Source organism: Colletotrichum karsti (assembly GCF_011947395.1).
Source record: "Colletotrichum karsti strain CkLH20 chromosome Unknown Scaffold54, whole genome shotgun sequence".
NCBI lineage: Eukaryota > Fungi > Ascomycota > Sordariomycetes > Glomerellales > Glomerellaceae > Colletotrichum > Colletotrichum karsti.
Genome location: NW_024065954.1, coordinates 269914 through 290442, shown reverse-complemented (window position 1 = coordinate 290442; position 20529 = coordinate 269914). Strand labels below are relative to the sequence as shown.

General features: G+C 51.2%; 4 protein-coding genes across 4 annotated transcripts; 1 reads left to right on the top strand and 3 right to left on the bottom strand.

The window, feature by feature from the left end:
• Positions 1-8: 8 nt before the first annotated feature.
• On the bottom strand, positions 9-1938 carry CkaCkLH20_12117 (uncharacterized protein; the record flags this gene model as incomplete). The annotated part of the gene is made up of 2 exons (XM_038894831.1): positions 9-1380; positions 1439-1938. 2 exons carry the CDS (start codon positions 1936-1938, stop codon positions 9-11), a joined length of 1872 nt encoding a protein of 623 aa, XP_038739911.1.
• Positions 1939-2798: 860 nt separating this feature from the next.
• Positions 2799-4571, bottom strand: CkaCkLH20_12116 (cholinesterase; the record flags this gene model as incomplete). The annotated part of the gene is made up of 3 exons (XM_038894830.1): positions 2799-3937; positions 3998-4225; positions 4283-4571. The coding sequence occupies 3 exons, from the start codon at positions 4569-4571 to the stop codon at positions 2799-2801; spliced, it is 1656 nt and encodes a 551-aa protein (XP_038739910.1).
• Positions 4572-6080: 1509 nt separating this feature from the next.
• CkaCkLH20_12115 (major facilitator superfamily transporter) lies at positions 6081-12208 on the top strand (the record flags this gene model as incomplete). Its single annotated transcript, XM_038894829.1, has 12 exons — positions 6081-6159; positions 7558-8143; positions 8248-8406; positions 8462-8611; positions 8664-8775; positions 8833-9002; positions 10356-10489; positions 10558-10687; positions 10743-10949; positions 11005-11337; positions 11392-11759; positions 11823-12208. The coding sequence occupies 12 exons, from the start codon at positions 6081-6083 to the stop codon at positions 12206-12208; spliced, it is 2814 nt and encodes a 937-aa protein (XP_038739909.1).
• Positions 12209-14528: 2320 nt separating this feature from the next.
• Positions 14529-16289, bottom strand: CkaCkLH20_12114 (tartrate transporter; the record flags this gene model as incomplete). Its single annotated transcript, XM_038894828.1, has 5 exons — positions 14529-14892; positions 14954-15462; positions 15517-15690; positions 15750-16042; positions 16100-16289. 5 exons carry the CDS (start codon positions 16287-16289, stop codon positions 14529-14531), a joined length of 1530 nt encoding a protein of 509 aa, XP_038739908.1.
• Positions 16290-20529: the final 4240 nt, after the last annotated feature.

The following is a 20529-nucleotide window of genomic DNA, read 5'->3' as shown; positions in this document are numbered from 1 at the left end:
CTAACACGCTAAAAGATACCCCGCCGAAGAAACTTGTTAGGAATGTCCACATGCTTTGCCCTCAAGTATTCGCAGACATTCTTACCCAGCGTATCATACTCACTCGTCGAGTTAAATCCACGGTCCAAGTGGTCCCTCAGCAGAAAATGAACTGCGCGAATCCCTGGAATCTCGAACCTCTCGACCTTTTTACCCTTATCGCTTCCGTCCAGCAATTGCTTCACCTTCTCAATCGTGAGGACGCTTCGCAGCCAATCCCACTCGTCAGCATGACGCACGTAAAACCCGACATTCGCATCACTCGCTTTGTCGCCCGACCGCCCGCCAACAATCCATCCGAGGGGTCCTCTTGTCGTTGGCCCAAACCTGTCGAGCTCGACTGGACTGTCGGTCTCGTAACTCTTCTGGTCGCGAGGGTAGTCCGACCGCACGTTGTTCTGCACGGGGATGTCAATTGACTTGCCGGCCCATGGCATCTCAACGCGGTGTTTGACCTCGGACTGCGGGAGCAATGTGACGTAGTACTCGTAGAATGGCTTGCCCTCGGATTGTCGCTGGTCGTTGCCCAAGGTCGCTCCGGGGCAACTCTGGAGGAAGTTCTCCATGCACCACCGGTTGAAACCAGGAACGTCCAGCGTGAACTTGTCGACGAGCGCTTTGCGCTTCGTCTGCACGAAGATGCGGAAATCGACGGTCGCGACTTCTTGGTTTCGAGGGTTTTCTGGGCAGTAGCCATTAAGAGTGAACTTGAGGCACGAGAGGTCCTTGATTGCGTCGCCGATAGAGTGCCGAATCTGTCTTTCCGTCCACTCGGCCTTGGCTTCAAGATCGAGTCCGACGATGTAGTAGTGAAACTCGGCCTGGTAACCGCCGAAAGCTGTCAAGCCGACCTTTGTTGTTGAAGGAGCTGGCAGGCCCTTGACGCCAGTGACTTGCACTCGGTCTGGGCCTACCTGAGTCATGACGACGCCTTCGAGGTTGGCAGTGACATCGGAGCCGTAATACAACGGGCCTTGGATCTCGTAAAGCAGCTGAGAGCTCACCGTGCCAACAGAAACCTCACCTCCGGTGCCAGATTCCTTGGTGATAACACAGGTGCCGTCGGCCTCTACCTCCGCGATTGGGAACCCAATGTTCTCGCACTTGTCCATCAGAGCTTTGAAGCCGGAGTAATAACCTCCACAGACGTAGGCGGAGCATTCGATCAAGTGTCCACAGACGAGGGAGCCGGCGATTTGGTCAAGATCCGTTTCGCGATCCCACCCATGCCACCACATTGAGGCTCCAATAGTCGGGGCTGCATCGGCAACGCGACCAGCGATGACTATGTCGCACCCCTGGCGAAATGCTTCAGCGATGCCTGCTCCACCAAGGTAGCATCTATACACATTCAGTCAGCACCATAACGGCATCTTTTCAGCTGAAATTTCTGGCTTACTGCGCGGCAAGTATATCATCAAATCCCCAGTCTTTCAACGGTTGCCCGTTCATCAGGCTGGTAAAGACCTCGCCCTGGTCACGAAGCTTCTTTACGGTTTCCGTGACCTCATCACCGCTCACCCAACCAACCTTCAGATCAAGCCCCTGCTTCTTGATTTCATCCTCTACCAGACCCGCCAATAGTTCCGTGTCGCTTGCACCAGCGTTGACGGCCATTTTGATACTCTTGCTCTGCATGTAAGGCAGCGCAGGCGAGAGATTCTCCATGAAGGTGGGATCGAAAAGGCCGACAGTAGCTCCTTGAAGCTGTCCGGCTTGACGTAATCTCTGGTTTTCTGTCTTTTGCGCTCCATGAAGGGTCATTGTGCATTCGGATAGCCAGTCGCCGATGATGCAGTCGATCTCGCAATTCTTCGCAAGGTCGCCGATGGCGCGCTGCCGATCAGAGAACCCACCGGAAGACCCGGCGATTCGGATTGCTCGTTTTACTGATGGCATGGTGGGAAATGTCAGGTTGTGTTAGATTGCAAAGATGAGTCGCAGATTGATGGAGCTCATTCAACAGCAGGCATCGCATCGTACTCAGTCATGCGACCTGTTTAATATGTATCTGTAACCGGCTCGTTTCTTCGGAGTCCATTAGCCCAGAGTTACCGAGCCGATTCATCTCAACGCCTTTGACACAAAGCCACCTGAGACGCCACCGGACTTCGGCGGCGTTGACTCCAGTTGGTATTATGGGGTCTTCCCCGCGTGAACGGTCATGGTCCGGGGAAGTTTCCGACTCCGAACGGAAAACGATACCCAACTCAGACCCACACGCCCGATGAATCGGCTTCGGTAACATTTTCTCTCGGAAATCTTGAACCACATTGTATCTTGCAGCATGCCCTTCTGGTAGTACGTCTCTTGAAGTTACCCTCAGAACCGGGATTCGACCTTCTCTCCGCCTGATCACCGGTTGATTTAGTCAGATACGGCACCACGGGTACCCCAGCCGGTGTACGTGGGTTCAAGAACTACGAAGCAACAGAATGACGCCTTTTGGTGTCTTCGTTAGTCCAGACTTCTTTGCCGTCTTTAGTGGGCAAAGTTCCCATCAAACATGCACTTTCACTGTTGTGGTCGTGTCGCTCTAGTGACTTTTTGCATGTGCCTTGCTGTAGGTTTGTTTCGTGAGAGAGATTCCTTGCTACCCCTAGTATCGCGTAGTGGTTCTGTTTTAATGACTGAAGTTCCTCATTCTTTAAATACGACTAGGCTGTATATAGCTCAGAACCTTGCGTCTGTTCTTGGGGGGCTGGTGATTTCGCATTGGTCTCCAACCCATTTGAGAACTGAGGTAAAGATTTCAGTGATCAAGGGGTCATAGATTTACCATACAGATCATCAAAAAGATTGCATCGGCTGTCAATAATATTTGGGTCCACCATCACCACTCCATCCGCAACAACGCCTCCCAAATTGCCCAAGTCCGCTGCTCCTTGTTTCCCGGTATACGGAGTCCACGCTGGTACTCCGGGACCGTTGGCGGGGCTTTTCGCAAAATTGGCCCAAGCTGTTTGCATGAACTTGCTTAGTCCGAGAGCTGCGTCTGGTGACGCTGGCGGCGGTGGTAGATTGCCGTACACGAAGCCAATCTCAGAACCATGGACAGGACGGGACAACACGCCCCCAGGGGTGGGCGGGAAAGAGCTCGAATTAAACAGGTACCTCCATGTTGGCACCCCGGACGCGGCTGAAATGCGTGCCTCATGCGATATGCCGCAAGTCCAGTCCAAGTCTGTGGCCATCTGCGTAATGGCGTCTTTGTCCGTTGGGAATCGAGCGCCGGGTCCTACGGGGTATGCCGCCGCAACAGACTTTTGCAAAGCGGAGTTCCCAGGAAACGTGATTTCCAGAAAGGCGTTCAGGGTTGTTGTGGGAGGCATGCCCATGGTGAAGATGTCGGCTTCTCTCATGTTCGTCCCAAGCATGAGTGGTATGCGAGGAACTCGGCCCGCAGCACGACTGGCATCGGGTAAGGACGGCATGTTGGTATCTCCGTCGGCAACTGGGGGGAAATTGAAAAGCCCATTCGCCAAAATCGATACGACGACATCCACAGGCGCTGCCTTGACACAGTCGAGAGCTCGTTGACTTCCGCAATTAAGAGCACTTGCCAGGGTCTGGATCGAGCTGGGCGTATTGGTCGCTCCAGGAATAGGGCCAGCCATGAGCCCAACGATGTTACCGCCAGCTTGTGGTGCGCTGACTAGATAGGCGCTCCCAGACTCAGTAATAGCTGCGCGGAACGGGGGACTTAGGCCGCTCGTAAGAAGGAGAATATCGACCGATGCGCCCCCCGCAGATTCTCCGAAGATCGTGACTTTGTTTGGATCGCCGCCGAAGGCCTTAATGTTACGCTGGACCCATTGCAATGCCAGCTTTTGATCCATCAGTCCAACATTGCGCATAGTCGGAGGAATTCCGTCCACGTTTCCGGGGAATCCGAAAACTGTATGATGATTCAAAAGTCAGATATAGTGAAGTGAAAGCACAAAGTGTAAGCACTGACCGCTTGTTCGGTAGTTTGGCGTGACGATGATCACATCTTGGTTCCGCGCGAAACTAGAGCCATCAAAAGCAGGGACATTCGCACTCCCAAACTGAAAACCGCCGCCATAGTACCAGACCATTACGGTCCGACCCTCCGTGGGAGGGGGAGAAGATGGCGCAAAGACGTTGACGAACAAGCAATCTTCGCTTTGGGGGCCCATGGAACCCATAGCTGCAGCAATGGCGGCTTTTGTGACAAGTTGATCAGTGGACTGTCAAGATATCAGGCTGCAGGATAACTCACCCGGAATTGCCTGCATGCAGGACGCACCAAATGTCGTGGCATTCTGTACGCCGGCGTGTGGTGTCGTACTAGCTGCCACAGGGGGGCCGAATCGCTCAGGAGGCGCCGCATAACGAAGTCCTAGGAATTTGTTGACTCCAGCCTCTGCAAATCCGGAATACATGCCATCATCAAGTTGAACTTGGACAGGCTGCTGCGCATTGACGATGAAGGAGGTTAGGCCAATATAAAGGATCGCGACTTGCGCGATTCCCGCCATGAGGCGCCGCCGGCTGGGAGAAGAGTTCATGATCCAGTAATACAAATTCACGGAGTTTATCAGAGATGCAATGAGAAACCAACGTGTCAATAATTTGCTGCCATGCATCCTGACCTGGTTTTATCGAAATGACTTCAACAAGTCTGGGGTTGAACTCAAGCGCGCAAGACGGCTATTCCGAGCCACACTCGTCGACTTCACACCTATGGGTGTCCCCTTTCCTAGCTATGACCTGCGTTCATTGTGAATACGTGTGAGGTTCTATGAAGTACGATTTGCCGAATGTTTCAGAATCATCTAAGCTTGTGGTTTGATCCAGCGACTGATTGGACTGTATGGAGAAACAATGTCTTTGCGAGACGAGAGGCCGGTGGGATTTCGCAAAGTTTATCGGCTTTGGGCGTACTGGGATATCTAGAACGATATCGGAAATTCCGGCGTGAGCTCACTTACGTACATGATGCGCAGACAGATACTCTTCCAACTCGGCAGACACGATGCCGGTATCAAAACGGTTGAACTTGAGCAACTACCAAACTACAGAGTCAAGCGCACCGATGGAAGTGTTTCCTCACGATATTGTATTGCAAGAAAAAGTCACGGCGTGTGAAGTGAGGACCAAGCTGTTTCATAAGCTCCGGAATTTCCATAATCGCGCTTGACATTACGAACTACCTTTTTGATACCTGGCCGGATTTCCCAACGCAGAACATGTTTAGCTGTTTCCCTGAAACATGAAGGTTGGTGACCACCATCAACGATCAATTAAGCTTATATCATCCTTACCAAGAAAGATGGTTACATGACAAACATGGGTTGTCTTTAGTAATAGCACAGCCATTAACCCAAACCATTAACCGCATAGTTTGAAGCTTGTGTTCGTGGACCTTTCGCATCTTTCGGGCACCTATTTCAGTATTTGGCAGTCGCGTCGTTTCGTGCAACTTATGCGTTGCCTTCAAATGCTTGCTTTTCGTTAGATGTTCGATTAAAACGACAGATGTAGTTTTCTTCATTCACAAAGCAGAAGAGAAGCGCGAAGACCTGCAAATTGCTATCCGAAATTGCATGGAACATGCCGTCTAATAAGAGACAGACGCGTTTCTTCATGTTACAATTCCGACTTTTCCAAGGACGCTTCTCGCTTCGTGGCCGCCGAGACAAAATCCAGATGGCGAACTCATACGGTCTGGTGTTGTTTATTTACATCCTTGAGTCCGAGAAGAGGTGAGCCGCAATTTAAGATTCCAACAATTGTGTCCCAAATAGTCGAAAGTCACCTATTTGAATGTGTGGCTGAGAAAGCAAACTACCTAGGATCGGGTGGCTCCGACGGCTTAGACACGGCGTCTGGCCCCCAGCTGCTTTCAGACAGCTTCGGTTTACCGTATCACCGGCAGGCTGCAGGGCGTTCAAAGCTGACGGATGCGATGTCAAATGTCTTTTGGTTTTATTGCCGCAAATCCTGGCAGTCAGTCACACAATGTAACTCCTCAGCGGTGGCGCAACGAGGTGTTGGCCGACTCACTTGATCAAATAATGAGCGACATCAAGCGGGACACAAAGTATGCCAACGACTTCCTAGGAAGGCATTGGGGCAGTCCGCCTAATGAGGCACGTAATTTTGCCTGCAGATCATCGTCATAAGAAGTCCAACATCCAATCGACCTGCAGGGTCGGATGTGCAGCGCACATCCAGCTATTTGGCAAGCGATGCTACCTCGGCCCTGATTGATTGAACTCTACAAGGATGCGAGGTTTAGGTAGGGTCTGCGCTCTTTCGGGGAACTGGCGGCATGCGGAGACGGGCGGAGTCTCAAAGCAAACACCGTTGATGAACCGCCCCGAATCTGTCATCAATAACCCTGCTAAGATCGTAAGGCCTCGACTAAACATTGTGCCTGGACCATTCTCGAATCTGTCATCCGATGGTGCGGCGGGATTATGAAAGGACGGCATCAGGAAATAGGGTTGGGACGAATGTGACAAGTGCGCCAGCCAACCTCCCAGGCTCGATTTTAGACCGAACTCAAAGAGGAGACCAAGCCTAGAAAGCGAGCGAGGCGCGGAGAGCCTACGCAATTCTCCCATGTCCGGTGCCGAGAAGCCGTTGTGAACCGTTGGGCAGCGTATTCTTGTCTTTCTCGACTCCGTCCCATCATCGAATGTCTCAATCAACAATCTCTCGGGCTGAGCCAGCTCAACATATGATCGCATCACTATGCTAGTTGCAGCTCATAAGCGCATAGATCTAAGCCTTCAACACGGCGGCGGGGACCGGAGACGCAAAATCTTCATCATCACATCCGCCGCTCCGGTACGAGAGATCACTCTGGTTGATTCTTGGCGTCAAGGGTGTTCCCATGCATTTCCATGCGGGGAAATTGGATCATCGACCTGCGAAAGGCCCCGTCAACCCGAGAAGAGCTCGCTGCCAACATACCAACGACTTGGAGGCGGCAGGCCTTCCCATTTCCCCGGGCCTGCGCGCGAATCAAACCTTGCCGCGACCGCAATCCTGGATCATCAATGACCTTTTTCAAAGTTTAGCTGCATACGCCTTGGCAACCATCACCGGATCTTTGTCATGCTGCAATCCGCCGGTTGATTTGTGTCTTTCCGGCGCGGTGGTCCAACAGCGTAAAAAGAAAGCTTGGCCATTCATCCTTCTTATTTCCCTCCCTGCCTTTCCCGCCTCTCTCTCCCACCCCGCGTCCGACGGGCTCGAAAGCTCAAAAGGAGACGATGAACTAGTCTTGGCGAATGGCTGGGGGTGTGTTGGATGGCACACAGTAGCTGACTCAGACATCCTGTCTTCCCTTTGATCCTTTCCCTTTCCTACGCCCATTCTCTTTGCGTAACCCCAGTGCTATTCTGCCGACTCGGCTTCTCTTTCTCTTAAGAATCCAGTCCATGCCTGTCCAGTTCGTCCCATCCGTGTCTCCCTTATTCCCCACACCCCGACGTCAACGCGGTCCAACGTCGAAGCATCGGAACGATTGACTTCCAGTGACAGTCTCGAGCTTGGAGTTCGCCGTTTTCGTCAAAAGCAGCGCGACGTTCAAAGACAACCAACATCTATTCTTCTTCGGACCATCGAACGAAGCGACCGAGTACCTGAGAATCGTTCAGAGTACAAATCACCATGTCAGCCGCCGCATAACATGCCATGGTCGCCTTTGCCGCCACCGAGCAGAAGCGAACATCACTTTCCTCGCCGACAACCGCGCCAACGTCGACCGGGACAACAACGAGATCATGAACATGTCAGTGGACGTGACTTTCGACATTGTGACGGCCAGCATCTGCGCGACTCTTATTCTCGTCCGCTGCGGCTATCGTCTCTTCTCGCGCTGCAGAATACACGATTCCTGCCACCGGACATGGCACGCCGACGACGCATACATGGCTTTTGCCATAGTGCCTCTCATCGGCCGCACCACCTGCATCGCCCTCTCCTTCGTTCTCAACCCGACACATACCTTCGGGCTGCCAACATCAGCAGATGCCGCCGCGCAGGGTCTCACCGTCGAGCAGGTTGAGGAGAACTACATAATCTCACACAAACTGCTAATCCCGTCACGGATATTCTATGCCATGTTGTACGTATGCTCTCGCTGACACGTCGATCCAGCCCTGCGCGGCAGTATGGCGGTGAGATGATGCGCAAAAGCGATGCACGTCTGACTCACTCTTCTTTCAATAGTTTATGGTCGCTTAAGTTGTGCTTACTCAACTTTTACTCCCGCTTCGTTGATGTTTTTCATTGGGGCAAGGTCGCCACCACTGCACTTTGGTGGTTCATCGTCATCACTTTCTTTATTGTATTGATACCCACTCTCGCCGAATGTCGACCACTATCTCTGTAAGTTCGATATCAAGATGCATATCTCGATGTTGACCTAAGCTGATTGATCAAGCATGTGGTTACCCGATCCCAACAACCAAAATTTCTGCCATCGAGCTGTCGGCAACCTCGTCACCATGGCTGTATTTAACATCATTACTGATATCGCGCTCATCATTTTTCCGTTCCCAATATTGCGTCATGTCAAGCTTGACGGCAAAGTGTGCGTTCTCTGTCGCCCGAAGATGCAGAAAAAGTCACTAATATCCCGGCAGAAAGGCGCAGCTCATCCTACTATTCAGCATCGCCGGCCTTATTGTTGTAATTACCATCATGCGACTGCCCATGATACTGAACCAGGCAGTATCACAGCGGTCCCGCTCCATGGTAAGGCTGCTAAAATTCACACATCGGGTTTAGAAAGCTTGACTAACAGCTCTCCAGTGGGCATCCATCGAGATCCTCTGTGCTTGCATAGTCGCAAACACCGCATTCTTCTACGCCCTTTTGAAGGATTACCAACGAGGTCACGACACACGCGTGACTGGCTCAGGTTACGCACGGCAGCCTGACTTTTACATGCAAGCTATCCCATCACCCGACATGAGGCGAGGGTCGGAACCGTCTGACCGGCTAGAAACGCCGGATTGCTGGAGACGGGAAAGCAGATCGAGTAGATCAAGTAGCATACCGATCATTCCATAAGGATGCACGATCTCATGTTATAGTTAAACTGTATCTTTAGCGGCACGAAATGGGTCCATCAGCCATGCCAATCTGAAAAGATTACGCCAATTCTCACCCACCAGCATGACATTTCGATGCGCCACTGAATGCATCGCTTACTTCTATGTCAGCAGCTACACTTGAAAGCCGTTGGATAGGCGGAACAGTCCGGGCATGCAAGACGAAAGTCCAAACCGAATCTCTGTCACAGCCACTTAATCGTAGTCGTCGAGAGACAGAAATTCCTGAGCGCCACATGAACTCGGTAAACTTCCCAACTGATTGGTTGTTCCGGGCCATCGTCACTGGTTTTCGTACCGTTTTTCTTTTCCAGATCCACGTGCTGCCAGTTCCGATGCCGGGAAGAGCAAGCGGATGCGGGAGCTTCCAGCTGCCGAAGTAGCCCCACTCCGGCCCCGTACACCGGCGCCGTTTTTCGGGCCACCATCAGCACAGCAAGCCGATGCTAACTCTTGCGACGGGGAAGGCCATCCTTGTCATCAACGGGGTGAGCGATTGTAGCTCCCGTCACCATTCTGGGAATGTAAGACAGGAAGAATCCGCTGTCTACTCCTCTTCTTTTCAATACCACACAGATGCATGAAAAGTTTGGAAGGCTGCTTATGGTGCATGCATTGAACTACAGCCGACGAATCAGTGGAACGCGAGCCCAGTCACCGGACACGATTGCTGACATTGACCTCCAGAACTGTCGAGGACTGCAGCCTGGTTTTAAGACGTGCTTATCGGTGCTTTTAACCCTTTTAGTGGACGTGGAAATTCGGCCAGCGTAGTATGGCCATCCACCGCGGAAACGTCTCTCGCGAGATCGCACCACTCGGCGGGTTTTTGTAATAAACACGCCGACTCGGCGACACACTCCAATCCGCATTTCGGGATCCGATACAAATGTTCCTTGAATAGTCGCGCATTGCAGATTTGAAACCTTTTACTTTCCATTCTACTTTTTCCAATTGTCTACCTCTCCAGACGCAAGCCGATACCTAGATCACCTCCGCCGTGTAGTCCCCACCGATCCAAGATGGAAGAAAAAAGGCCAGACCCGTCACCCTTGTCCGATGCAGGCAACAACATGAATACAACCACCGTTGGACACAAGCTTCAAGATCCTGCCCGTGCGATCTATGGTTGGAGGCTTCATATCTGTATGCTCGGGTAAGTATTCGTCTCCGCCCTGTGCATACCAAAAGTGATGACGACGACCAACATTGTGCCCGCAGCCTGTCACTCGCTTTATTGCTTTCCGCCCTCGAGACAACCATCGTTGCCACAACCCTGACCACCATTGGCGCACATTTCAATGACTACAACAAGATTGGATGGGTGGTGACTGCGTATCTGGTGACCAACAGTGGTAAGAAGCACCTATTCACCCAAAATAGTTGCATCGTGTAATAGAGTGTGCCTAATCTTTTCGTCCAGGCTTCATCTTAACTTACTCAAAACTGACCGACATCTTCGGCCAGCGAAATGTACTTCTTTTCGCCTTAGCTTGGTTCGCTCTTTTCTCAGGTCTTTGCGCTGCATCTCAATCGATGACCCTGACGCATCTGTAAGTCACGTACTAATTAGCGTTTCAAGTGAAAGTCTGTCTAACGCGACAACAGAATCGTCTTCCGAGCACTTCAAGGAGTTGGTGCTTCTGGCATCTTCTCAACGGTCTTTGTCTCAGTGATTGACATCTGTCCTGCTCGTTGGATAGGTCCTTATTCGGCAGCAGTCAGCTCGATATTTGCATTAGCTTCGATCTTGGGCCCCATCGTTGGGGGAGTAATTAGCGATACTGGAGATTGGAAATGGATCTTCCTCCTGAAGTTAGTTACACCTCCATTCAATGAAATTGAGCGTATATGCTAATGACCCATGCAGTGTTCCAGGTGCCGCCATCGCTGGATCTATTCTCCTCTTCTACTTTCCTCAGGATGACACAGATTTCGGCAAATCCATCTTTCGAAGAATCGACTTCATCGGATCGCTTCTATCTATCGGCTCTGCCGTCATGCTGCTTTACGGCCTTCAGACCGGCGGCGCTGAACACCCATGGAGCGACGGTAGGATCGTGGGAACGATCGTAGCTGGTGGTGTGAGCATCGTCATCTTCGTCATTTACGAGTGGTTCATCCAGCGTAACGCAGAAGCTGTGATTGAGCCAGTGCTACCACTCCGTCTTTTCAAGAACCCACGGGTCACTTGCCTGTTGCTGTAAGACCAAATTCGGATCAGAGCTGGAGCTGAGCGCTGACGACACAGTAACAGTACCGCATTCTTCCAAGGAAGCGTTTTCTATCCTGTTGTGATCAACATTCCGCAACTTAACCAAATCGTACACCATAACTCGGCCACGATGGCTGGAATCCGGCTGATGCCGCTTCTTTTGGTGTCCTCTTTCTTCTCCATGATTGCAGGAATCATGCTGTCCAAGACAACTCGATTTGGTTGGCAGACCATCGCTGTTGGGTCTTGCATATCGCTAATCGGCGTTGGCTTGCTCATCGAGCTCCCGTTCGATGATGACGTTCTTGCCAGGACTTACGGCTATGAAGTTGTCATTGGCATTGGTCTTGGTATAGCGATGCCGGTACTGATGATTCTTGGAAGGGTGGAAGTGGAAGACAGAGACAATGGTAGGCGCTTACCTATTCGCTCAAACCTCGAAGTTTGAGGTATAGCTGACATATTTTTGATAGCTGTGATGATGGGTGCTTTCAACACAATCCGAACAATGGGGGGTTGCATATCCCTCTCTGTGTGCTCTGCGATTTTGCACAGCGAGATGCCAGAGCGACTTAAGTCACTGCCTGAGAATGCCGTGGAGGCAATTCTCAGCTCGCCAACTACAGTTCTGCCTAGGATGGATAAGGAGATAGCTTCAATGGTCCGTCGAACTTACAACGATGTGTACCGTCTCCAATGGATCGCGGTAACTGTTCTTGCAGTTGTGCAGGTATTCTTCGCCTTCCCTCCTCTCTTTCTTCGAGCAAAACATTCCGCCCCCGAGTCAGCGCCGTCGAGGAGCATGATGAAGAAATCAGAGGAAATCGATCGAGCAAAAGTTTCCAAGGAAGAATCATGAGTCTTTCTCTCGGTTCCACCAGCTTGGCTTGGCGCCAACTGAAGCTTAAATGTTGAAAGAGGGGTTTGAAACCCGCCGTTGTACTATAATTAAACACTCCGGTCGTGTACATCATAGATCTAGTAACTCTTTTCTCCGTCCGACCCTCCGCTCTACCATTATGTTTAGTCCCTTAAAGTGTCATACTAACTCCTGGGAACCGTTAATGACGAAAGCCTTAGGCTCTGCTAGCGTCTTTTCCAGACAGTAACGTCTGGTGATATGAATAATGAATGCGCCAACTTGTTGGAAATCATTGGGTAGAGAACGGCCGAGTGGAGCTCCGTTCCGTTCCATAGGTCGGAACTTATGACTACGGCGATCCCACCGGAACCGTCCCGGCGGGTCAATGTCATCGGAGTGTGGGGGGCATTGACAGATGCTTACAATATGTGAGTGGTAGTGTACACATGTATGAGCTAGGATCTTTGTAAGAAGAGTGTAGATGTGTATGGGGCATTGGGCATCGAAAGTTCCGGTGAACCGGTTCAAGGCTGATCGACTGCAGGGGCTTCAGGGGTGTGAGCCAGACCGCATCAGACGAAAATGGAACGACGTATTGAGCATTCTCGATTGAAGGCAATCAGAATCGTGAGTACAGACATGACTAAATCTATTCGGTCATGACACAGAATGCTATGAGTTGATCATCTCAAGTTCGTTGGTCAACTCGGAGTATACCCTAGGACTGAAGCAGTCGTCTTTGACACAGAGTGAACAAACCATGTCTGATGAGGGGTAGGTAAACCACTCGAAGGAAGCTGATGGTTGTATCCGCGCCATGTGGCAGACTGGGTTCCAAGCCATGTAAATATGAACCATGAGCAGGGCCAGCTGCAGCAGCTCGGCATATGCTGCAATGCAAGCGCGGGATGTCCCGGCAAGTACTTGACGGCAAAGCAGCCAGGGTCAAGTTGGAGCGGGTATGCAACAGCTTCTCTGAAGTCATCTCATAGTCCAGATCATCGGGTCACCCAACGACATAGTTCAGATATCACACCGTGAGGCAGCTGGCAAACACTCCTAGCCCCGGAATCTTGAAAGAGATTGGATTCCACGGGCAATCTATCTTCATTCTCAAGATGAGAGACCCTTCATTCGTGAAGGCCTTACCTACTGTCATCACCACATTCGGCAATATTTCCAGTAATTGGTTGTTAAGCGGGTCGTGAGCCGGTGGAACAACCATCGGTCTTCACGCCTATTGGCCAGGCCTGTCAATACAATTAGACTCCAAACTATTGTCAAGAACATCCCGCGCGTTGTTTTAAGAGGTGTACTCGTTGACCTTGGCGGTTGCAGATTAAAGTCGAGCACATGTTCGTAGTTGCTTGAGGCTGAACATCAACTCTTGATCCCAATCCGCTCAGTCGACGACCGGAGGACAAATGTTCCGAAGCCTGGGCTAAGTTCACGTTCTCGAGGCATGCAGACTTCGGTGTGCGGTCGGCTCGCGTCGTCGCGTCATGTCGTGAAGTTCCCGACGACTACTGCGTACCCGAGCAACTTCTCCACGCTACGTAACGCAAAAGCAAGGTTGTAGCGGCTGACCAAGGATCTGGCCCGAACGGTTACAGATGAAGTGGATCTGGGAAGAAATATTGGAGGTAGAGGAGGAGTGGATTTGCGGCTAATCCCTGGCAAAGCGCCGCACGGGATTTGGCGCTCTTTTTCGTGCTCGGTCAGAGTCCGTCGTCGTGGACGCTAGAAGCCCAGTTGTGAGGGGAGACGCGGGACAAAAGGTGGAGGAAGCTACTCCAGAGCTCCTCGGGGTGCTCCCCAGAGACGCTTATGTGGAATTGCGGGATATGAAAACGCGGGGATGTTGAGTCCTGCGTACAGCAGGTTCCGGTTGTTTTTCGTGAGTTCATGTGCGACTACGCATCGTTGAATGTGAACTTCTGGGCTGCACAAAACTTGGCAATTTGCATCACTTCGAATATTTTCCAGCCCACAATCGGACTCCACAGCAGCTTGTTCTTACGTTGGGGAAATTTCTCCAATTCCTGGACCCTCGTCGATTCCCCAATGTAAAGATTTTTTGGCCTAACAGGGGTGGTGAGCTCTGCACACAGTAGCGGCTTGTAACCATTCACTCTACGAACTGGACTGTCAAATATCTAAGGCACAAGTCGTTATGGATTCATTTCCAGGTCGTAGGTGATGCGACGTAGTCGTGTTGCGACCTAGCCTTACTAATTTACATACAGAATTCGCTCTTTATCATGGGTATCAAATGACCATTATTGTCCCTCATTCCCCGTTTCTTGGGGTCATCTGTTTAGACGAGGTACCTGAAGCCCTTGCCCATCATGCGAGCGGCCTCAATCTCATCAGTCTTGGTGACGTCAGCCGTCTGCTGCGCGACGTCACCGTGAACCTCCCATTCACGCTCGCCAGCCTCCAACTGCTTGTTGAGGTTGTCAAGGATGACCTTGAAAATGTAGCAGCCGACGATGGTGACACCGAACATGGCAGTGACAATACCGTAACTCTTGCGGTAACCATTCTCCTTGAGATCCCAAACATAGGAGCCAGCGACGTTTCCGAGCTGGGAGAAGGCGTTGATCATGGCGATGGCGACAGCGCGCTTAGCGGGAGGACGAGGGAACGAGGACGAGATCCAGGAGTAAAAAACGATGAATCTGTGGCACGATGAATGAGTGAATGTTCCCTTTGAAGGTGGGGCGTGATGGTTCGACTTACCCAGCATAGGCACTGGCCTGGAGGAAGAGAGCGATGTAGCGAGCAGCGACGTTCAACGTCGACATGGAGATGATGAAACCAACCATGCCGACGCAAATGGGGCCAACAATGTGCCAGAATCTCTCTTGGCAGCGATCAGCGTGCCAAGCGTTGATGAGGGAGATAATGCAGGAGAAAGCCCAAGGGGGAGCGCTCATGAGCAAGGTCGGGACGTATGCGAAACCGAGAGTGCCAGTGAGAGTAGGGAAGAAGGCGTTGAAGGAGAGACCGACAACGTAAGCAGTGAAGGTGAGCATCATAACGTAGATCTTGACATCCTTCACAGCCATGATGAGACCGTCCATGGGGCCCATTTCAGCAGAGTCGGCATCGGCCTCACCAACATCCTCAGTCATACGCAGCTGAGCAACGTAGAGCTCCTCCTCAGTGAAGCCCTTGGAGTTGGTGGGGAGGTCGGGCAAGATGAAGGCGGCGGAAATGGCAACGGCCATGGTGACGGCTCCCTCGATCTGGACTCGCGTTAGCTGTATTACACAACATCATCCAAGGAAAGTTCTGCGTACCCAGAAAAGCCATCGCCAGGCTGAGTGTCCAAGAACGCCCTGCATGTTCGAAAGAACACCAGCACCGACGAGAGCCGAAAATGCGTTAGAGATGAGGTTTCCGCAGAACAAGATGGCGTTGCGAGTAGTGAGTTCACGACGCGTGTACCACTTTGAAAGAATCAGGAGGGCACCCTGGGTAGATACAGAGTTAGTACCGGCTTCCTCTCGACTCTTGGATATAAACTACTCACAGGGAGGAACGCGGCCTCGATGAAACCCAAGAAGAAACGGGTCGCAACCATGCCGCCGAAGCTCGTGGTGACACCAGACAGAGTAGAAATAAGACCCCAGACCAACATAGCGGCAGCAATGTACAGCGAAGGGCGAGAGATCTTATTAACAATCATGTTGGATGGAACCTGCATCAGAATGTAGCCGACGTAGAGAATACTCAAGCAGGTGGCGTATTCGGTGTTGTTGAGCTGGAGATCATCTTGCAGACCCTTGAGGCGGGCAGCAGCAATATTGTTTCTGTCGAGGTAGTCTGGTGTTCATCGTATTAGCTCAAAGTTGAGTGGCGGTGCAGCTGGTAGAGCCCTACTGAGAATGTAGATGAGCACGAAGAGAGAGCAACGGAGATCGAGCTTGCGCTTCATGCTCTTCTCAACGGCGGCGCGATGAGCCGGGTCCATGACACGCGGCGCATTAGGATCATGCGCCTGAGGCTGGTTTTCGACATTGTCGGCGTAGACGCCCTTGTTGGTGTCCGCGTGGTCGATCTTGTCATCCATCTTGTCGATATTGCCGGATCTCGGACTTCGCTCTTCACAACAAGCAGTCGAAAGAGGTCGGTGATGAGATGGAGTTGGCCGGGTGAGAGGACGTCTGGATTGAGTCGAGATGAGGTCCCAAAAAGGCTGCCACGAGACGGGAGGCTAATAGTTTATAAAGAAATGCCCGGTCTCGGTCAAGTCCCGGGGTAACATATAACCACCCCTCCAAACAGCATTTTAATGTGGGGTTAAAGCTGCTGAACCCAGGTCCCCATCGTGTAATCGCGCGGCGCGTGTTATGGACTGTGGTGTAAGACTTTGGGAGGCGGCCGGGATTCGCTCTTGTGCCCCTGGATTACACTGGCCTACCAGCAACTTTGACGATGCAGCTGCAATGGAGCTTCCTCGGCCGCATCGGAATGACGTGGGGATAAGCCTATCCACGGGGAAAGGGGGATGGGTTGGACGGGGAGACAATGAATTGGTTGAGAAACCACTGAGATGGCTCGCCGCTTCGCATTCGAGTCCGCGGGGAACGTCACCTTGCGTCCCGGGGGGAAACGAGCGAGGGGATGAACAGCTCCATTTGCCCCATTTGCTCCATTCCCCAAAAGCCGGGTTTTGCGGTCACATGGAGTCCTTGGAGGGCCCGAGTGGAAATTCTTTCTCACGCTGACATCCCCAGTTTCCCAGACTCCAGATTCCATGACCCCGAGGGGATCCCGCAAATCCTCTTGTTTGAAAAACCTCGCACGACTGGGGAAATCTTTCTGATGCAGGATAGGACTGAAGTTTTCACCGGCGCGCCCCGCCATCTTGGCAACAATTTGCCTCAAGTCCCGGACGAGATCCGTAAATTCCGGGCGCAAGCTGCACCACGCTGCGGGAGTCTGGCGTTTTGGGGAGACAGACCTGACAATTCAAGCATTCCAAGTGCCTTTCGCAAGCAGGATAGTGGGACCAGAATGGAGGGGGGCAACGTGGAGAAATCATCCAATGAAGTCCTCACCGACTAAGCGAGCTTGACTTATTATGGGCAAGATTGTCGGCGTTGCTATCCCGTTCCGGGATACAAGGCCGAGAAGAGTCGGTCTCTCAAGCACCAAGGCGCGGAGTCTTGCGGAGTTTAACGGCTGTGACGTGAGCTGGTCGTTTCGAAATTTCCCGACCTTTTCTGAACGGCTTGTCAACTCCCAACAACTACTGTCTCGTTCTCGCAACCACCATCTCACGTGGCCATCTTCTTCAATGTGAAAATGACGTTTTTGTGTCGTCTCCCATGACACCAAAAAAAGCAGCTTGATCCGACGTATTGGGAGAAAACTCTGAAATGGTGTTTGATGGACTTCCTCACGTGAAGTCCATGCACGTCAAACGCTCTGCCGAATGTTGAGATGAAAACGCTGGGGTCTCGTTACGAACAATTTCCAATATTTTTAAATCGCGAGTCTTGCGTGGCCTCGGCGCTGCTTGGCAGAGCTTGACTTCGTCATGGTTGGTCTATCGATTATAAATCTTCTCTCCATGTTGATGGAAGCAAATGTTGAGCTTGGATTAGGCCTGTTCAACAGAGCACCCTAAGATTCTAAATGGGGCTTGAATTACTGCATCTGGCTCATGACGAGAATCTGGTTGGTGGTTCGCAGTCCGAACGGCTCGGGCCAAGAAGTTAAAACCGGTGCCCCGCCGGTCACAACACCACAATTAACGGACAGAACGCCGTGAATATTTACTGGAAGAAACTGATTCCCGTGGTCTTTCGATAGTATGATGAGTTCTTGCGAAACGAAACTCAGTCACAGCAGGTTGTCAAGGTTTCTACGCCAAACGTTGACTCAATATATACATCGTATGAGTAGTAGATGTCGTGTGAAAGACGAAAGTGTATCTACCACTCGAACAAAAGATCACCAGGTTCGACTCGAAACGATACACAGAAGTACCCAAATCAATAAAAGAAAGAAAGAAAGAAAAGCAGAACCTAAGCATGGGACCAGTGGCTCATGTGATCGAAAAGTTTGCCAGAGTAGGTGAGCAGCATAACAACGCTCCGAAGCTCACTGAGAAAACATTGAATCGAGAAAGGCGGAAATTCCAAGAGGTCTCGAAAACCACGTAATCACGGGCGACGCGGAAGGCGCGGTTCTCCAGCCGGTCTTCGGTCCGGCCCCACTCGGCGAGCGCCGGTTCACTGCCTAGTTACTTGCGCATTTGGGAAGCCACCAACTTAAGACATGACGAGTGTTTAATTAGTTTACAAAAGGAGCTGAGCTTCACCTACGCATCAGGTCTCTCCTTATTGGAATAACGCACCGCCGCTCAAGGCAAATTGGCTTCTGCAGCTCAGGCTTTCCTTGTTTACAAGACTGGTACGGGGAAGAACTTGACCTCTCCCAGTTTTGGAGCTAGGTCATTATGCGAAGTGACTTGCTATGTTGGCAGTGAAGCAAGCGTGAGATTCACTTCCTCGGCCGACTGTTATGGTCACGCCTATTGTTCTCTCACAATTGAAATCGGCCATCGCTATGACTTACATCATCAGTGGTGATTTGAGGCATCCAAAGTGTACGCAGAGCAGCACAATATCATGCGGGCAATTAAAAAGATATTACTCATTCGCTGAATCTCGATGTAAAAAGGGTAGTCATTCCTCAGATCGCCTGCTTAGATTGGATGGCGGGGCGTACAATCGATGAAGACACCGACCCCTGATTCGTGAAGGTTCCATGTAAATCTTCGCAATAATAAACTGGAGAGCGTAGCCTCAGCATTGAAAAATTCAGAGGGCGGTTCGCTCTGCATGGTGATGCAAGAAGGGTCCTGGACAGCTCCGGGGCTGTCGATCCGGAGGATCGCCGCCGCTGCGATTGGACTGTGCCGCGCAGGTTGAAGTCGGCGTTTATTATGAGCCCACCAACTTCGAACGAGCACATCACTTCAAAACGTCATCGGCGGTGGCGCATGACAATTGTAGCCACTGAAAAGGGCGCGGTTGGTTGCGAGGCGGTGCTTGAAGTGGTGGCCAAGGCTGCTTGTATACTGGATCTTCAGTCAGCTGGGTCTCGGAACCGTCTTGAAAGGCTTCAATTACGGAATGATGTTCATGAGCTTCCCACGGCGATGGCTGTAAATGACGCGTATCGCATTTGAGAATTTGTATGGAATCCTACAGTCAACCCTCATGGAAACATGTTATATAAACCCCGGGATGCTCTTTCAATGAGAGGAAGAGTTGGAGACTTCAACAGCAAACAAGCACGATCAAACACTACACCAAAATAGTACAATCACCTTCAAAACTTCATCATCAAACCCCCCAACACGAAACCAACATGGCACCCAAGTATGTCTATTTCCAAATTCTCAGCACATAGAAACTAACACCAAGACAAAGCTCCAACAAACGTTTCTCTTTCTCCTTTTCCCCCGCAGTTAAGGCGTCGAAGCGCGTGATGGCTGAGCGCAGTAACAACCGCCGCTCTTTCGACTCTCAGGCCAGCTCTTCCACACTTGGCGCCATGCCAGTCGTCGAGGTCGAGAGTTATCTCACAGCCCCGGCTGCTCGTTGGACAACGGCGAATCGACTTTAAGACGTTGGATATTGAGAAGTAAATAGAGCCGACATGGACTCTAGGGCTTTCCCATGTTTTCATGTTAGCGTTCGGTCTTAGGATACCCAAATAAGCAAAGTTGATAGCTTCAGGGCTTTTCACTCAGCCACATCCCGGCTTGCAGAATGACTCATGAGCGATGTGTTAAATCATGAATAAGAATTCATCCCAAGTTGGATTATTGTTCTTGTCTCGACTTACTGCGGGACCGAATCCATTCTTTGTGGAATCACCGAGCAAGCACACCATGATTATGAATAGTCGCATATAACCAAGACCTGATTCATTTGTTCACTCATGATACATGGAAATAAGATCCTTAGCAGACTAAACGACCCTAGCTGACAGTACTTTTTCTCACATTCAAATGTTTCTCAAATCGAAATCATTGCCTTTCCGAAGCCCTGGCCACCCTCCACACACTCGATGGGGTGAAGGTTGCAAAACATTCTGTTCTTAAGCATTCGGTGACGAATGATGCTTTGAAGCCGAAGTCAAACTTTCTCGGTCTGTGGCATGATCATTTTGACTGACGAGAGGCTGGAAATCCGCGAAATCATGAAGTTGTCCACCTTTGCATCGTATTGAAATTGGGTTCGTCCGGTTTTTCGACCGCCGCTGATCTGGCCCTGCATGTTTGGGTAGTT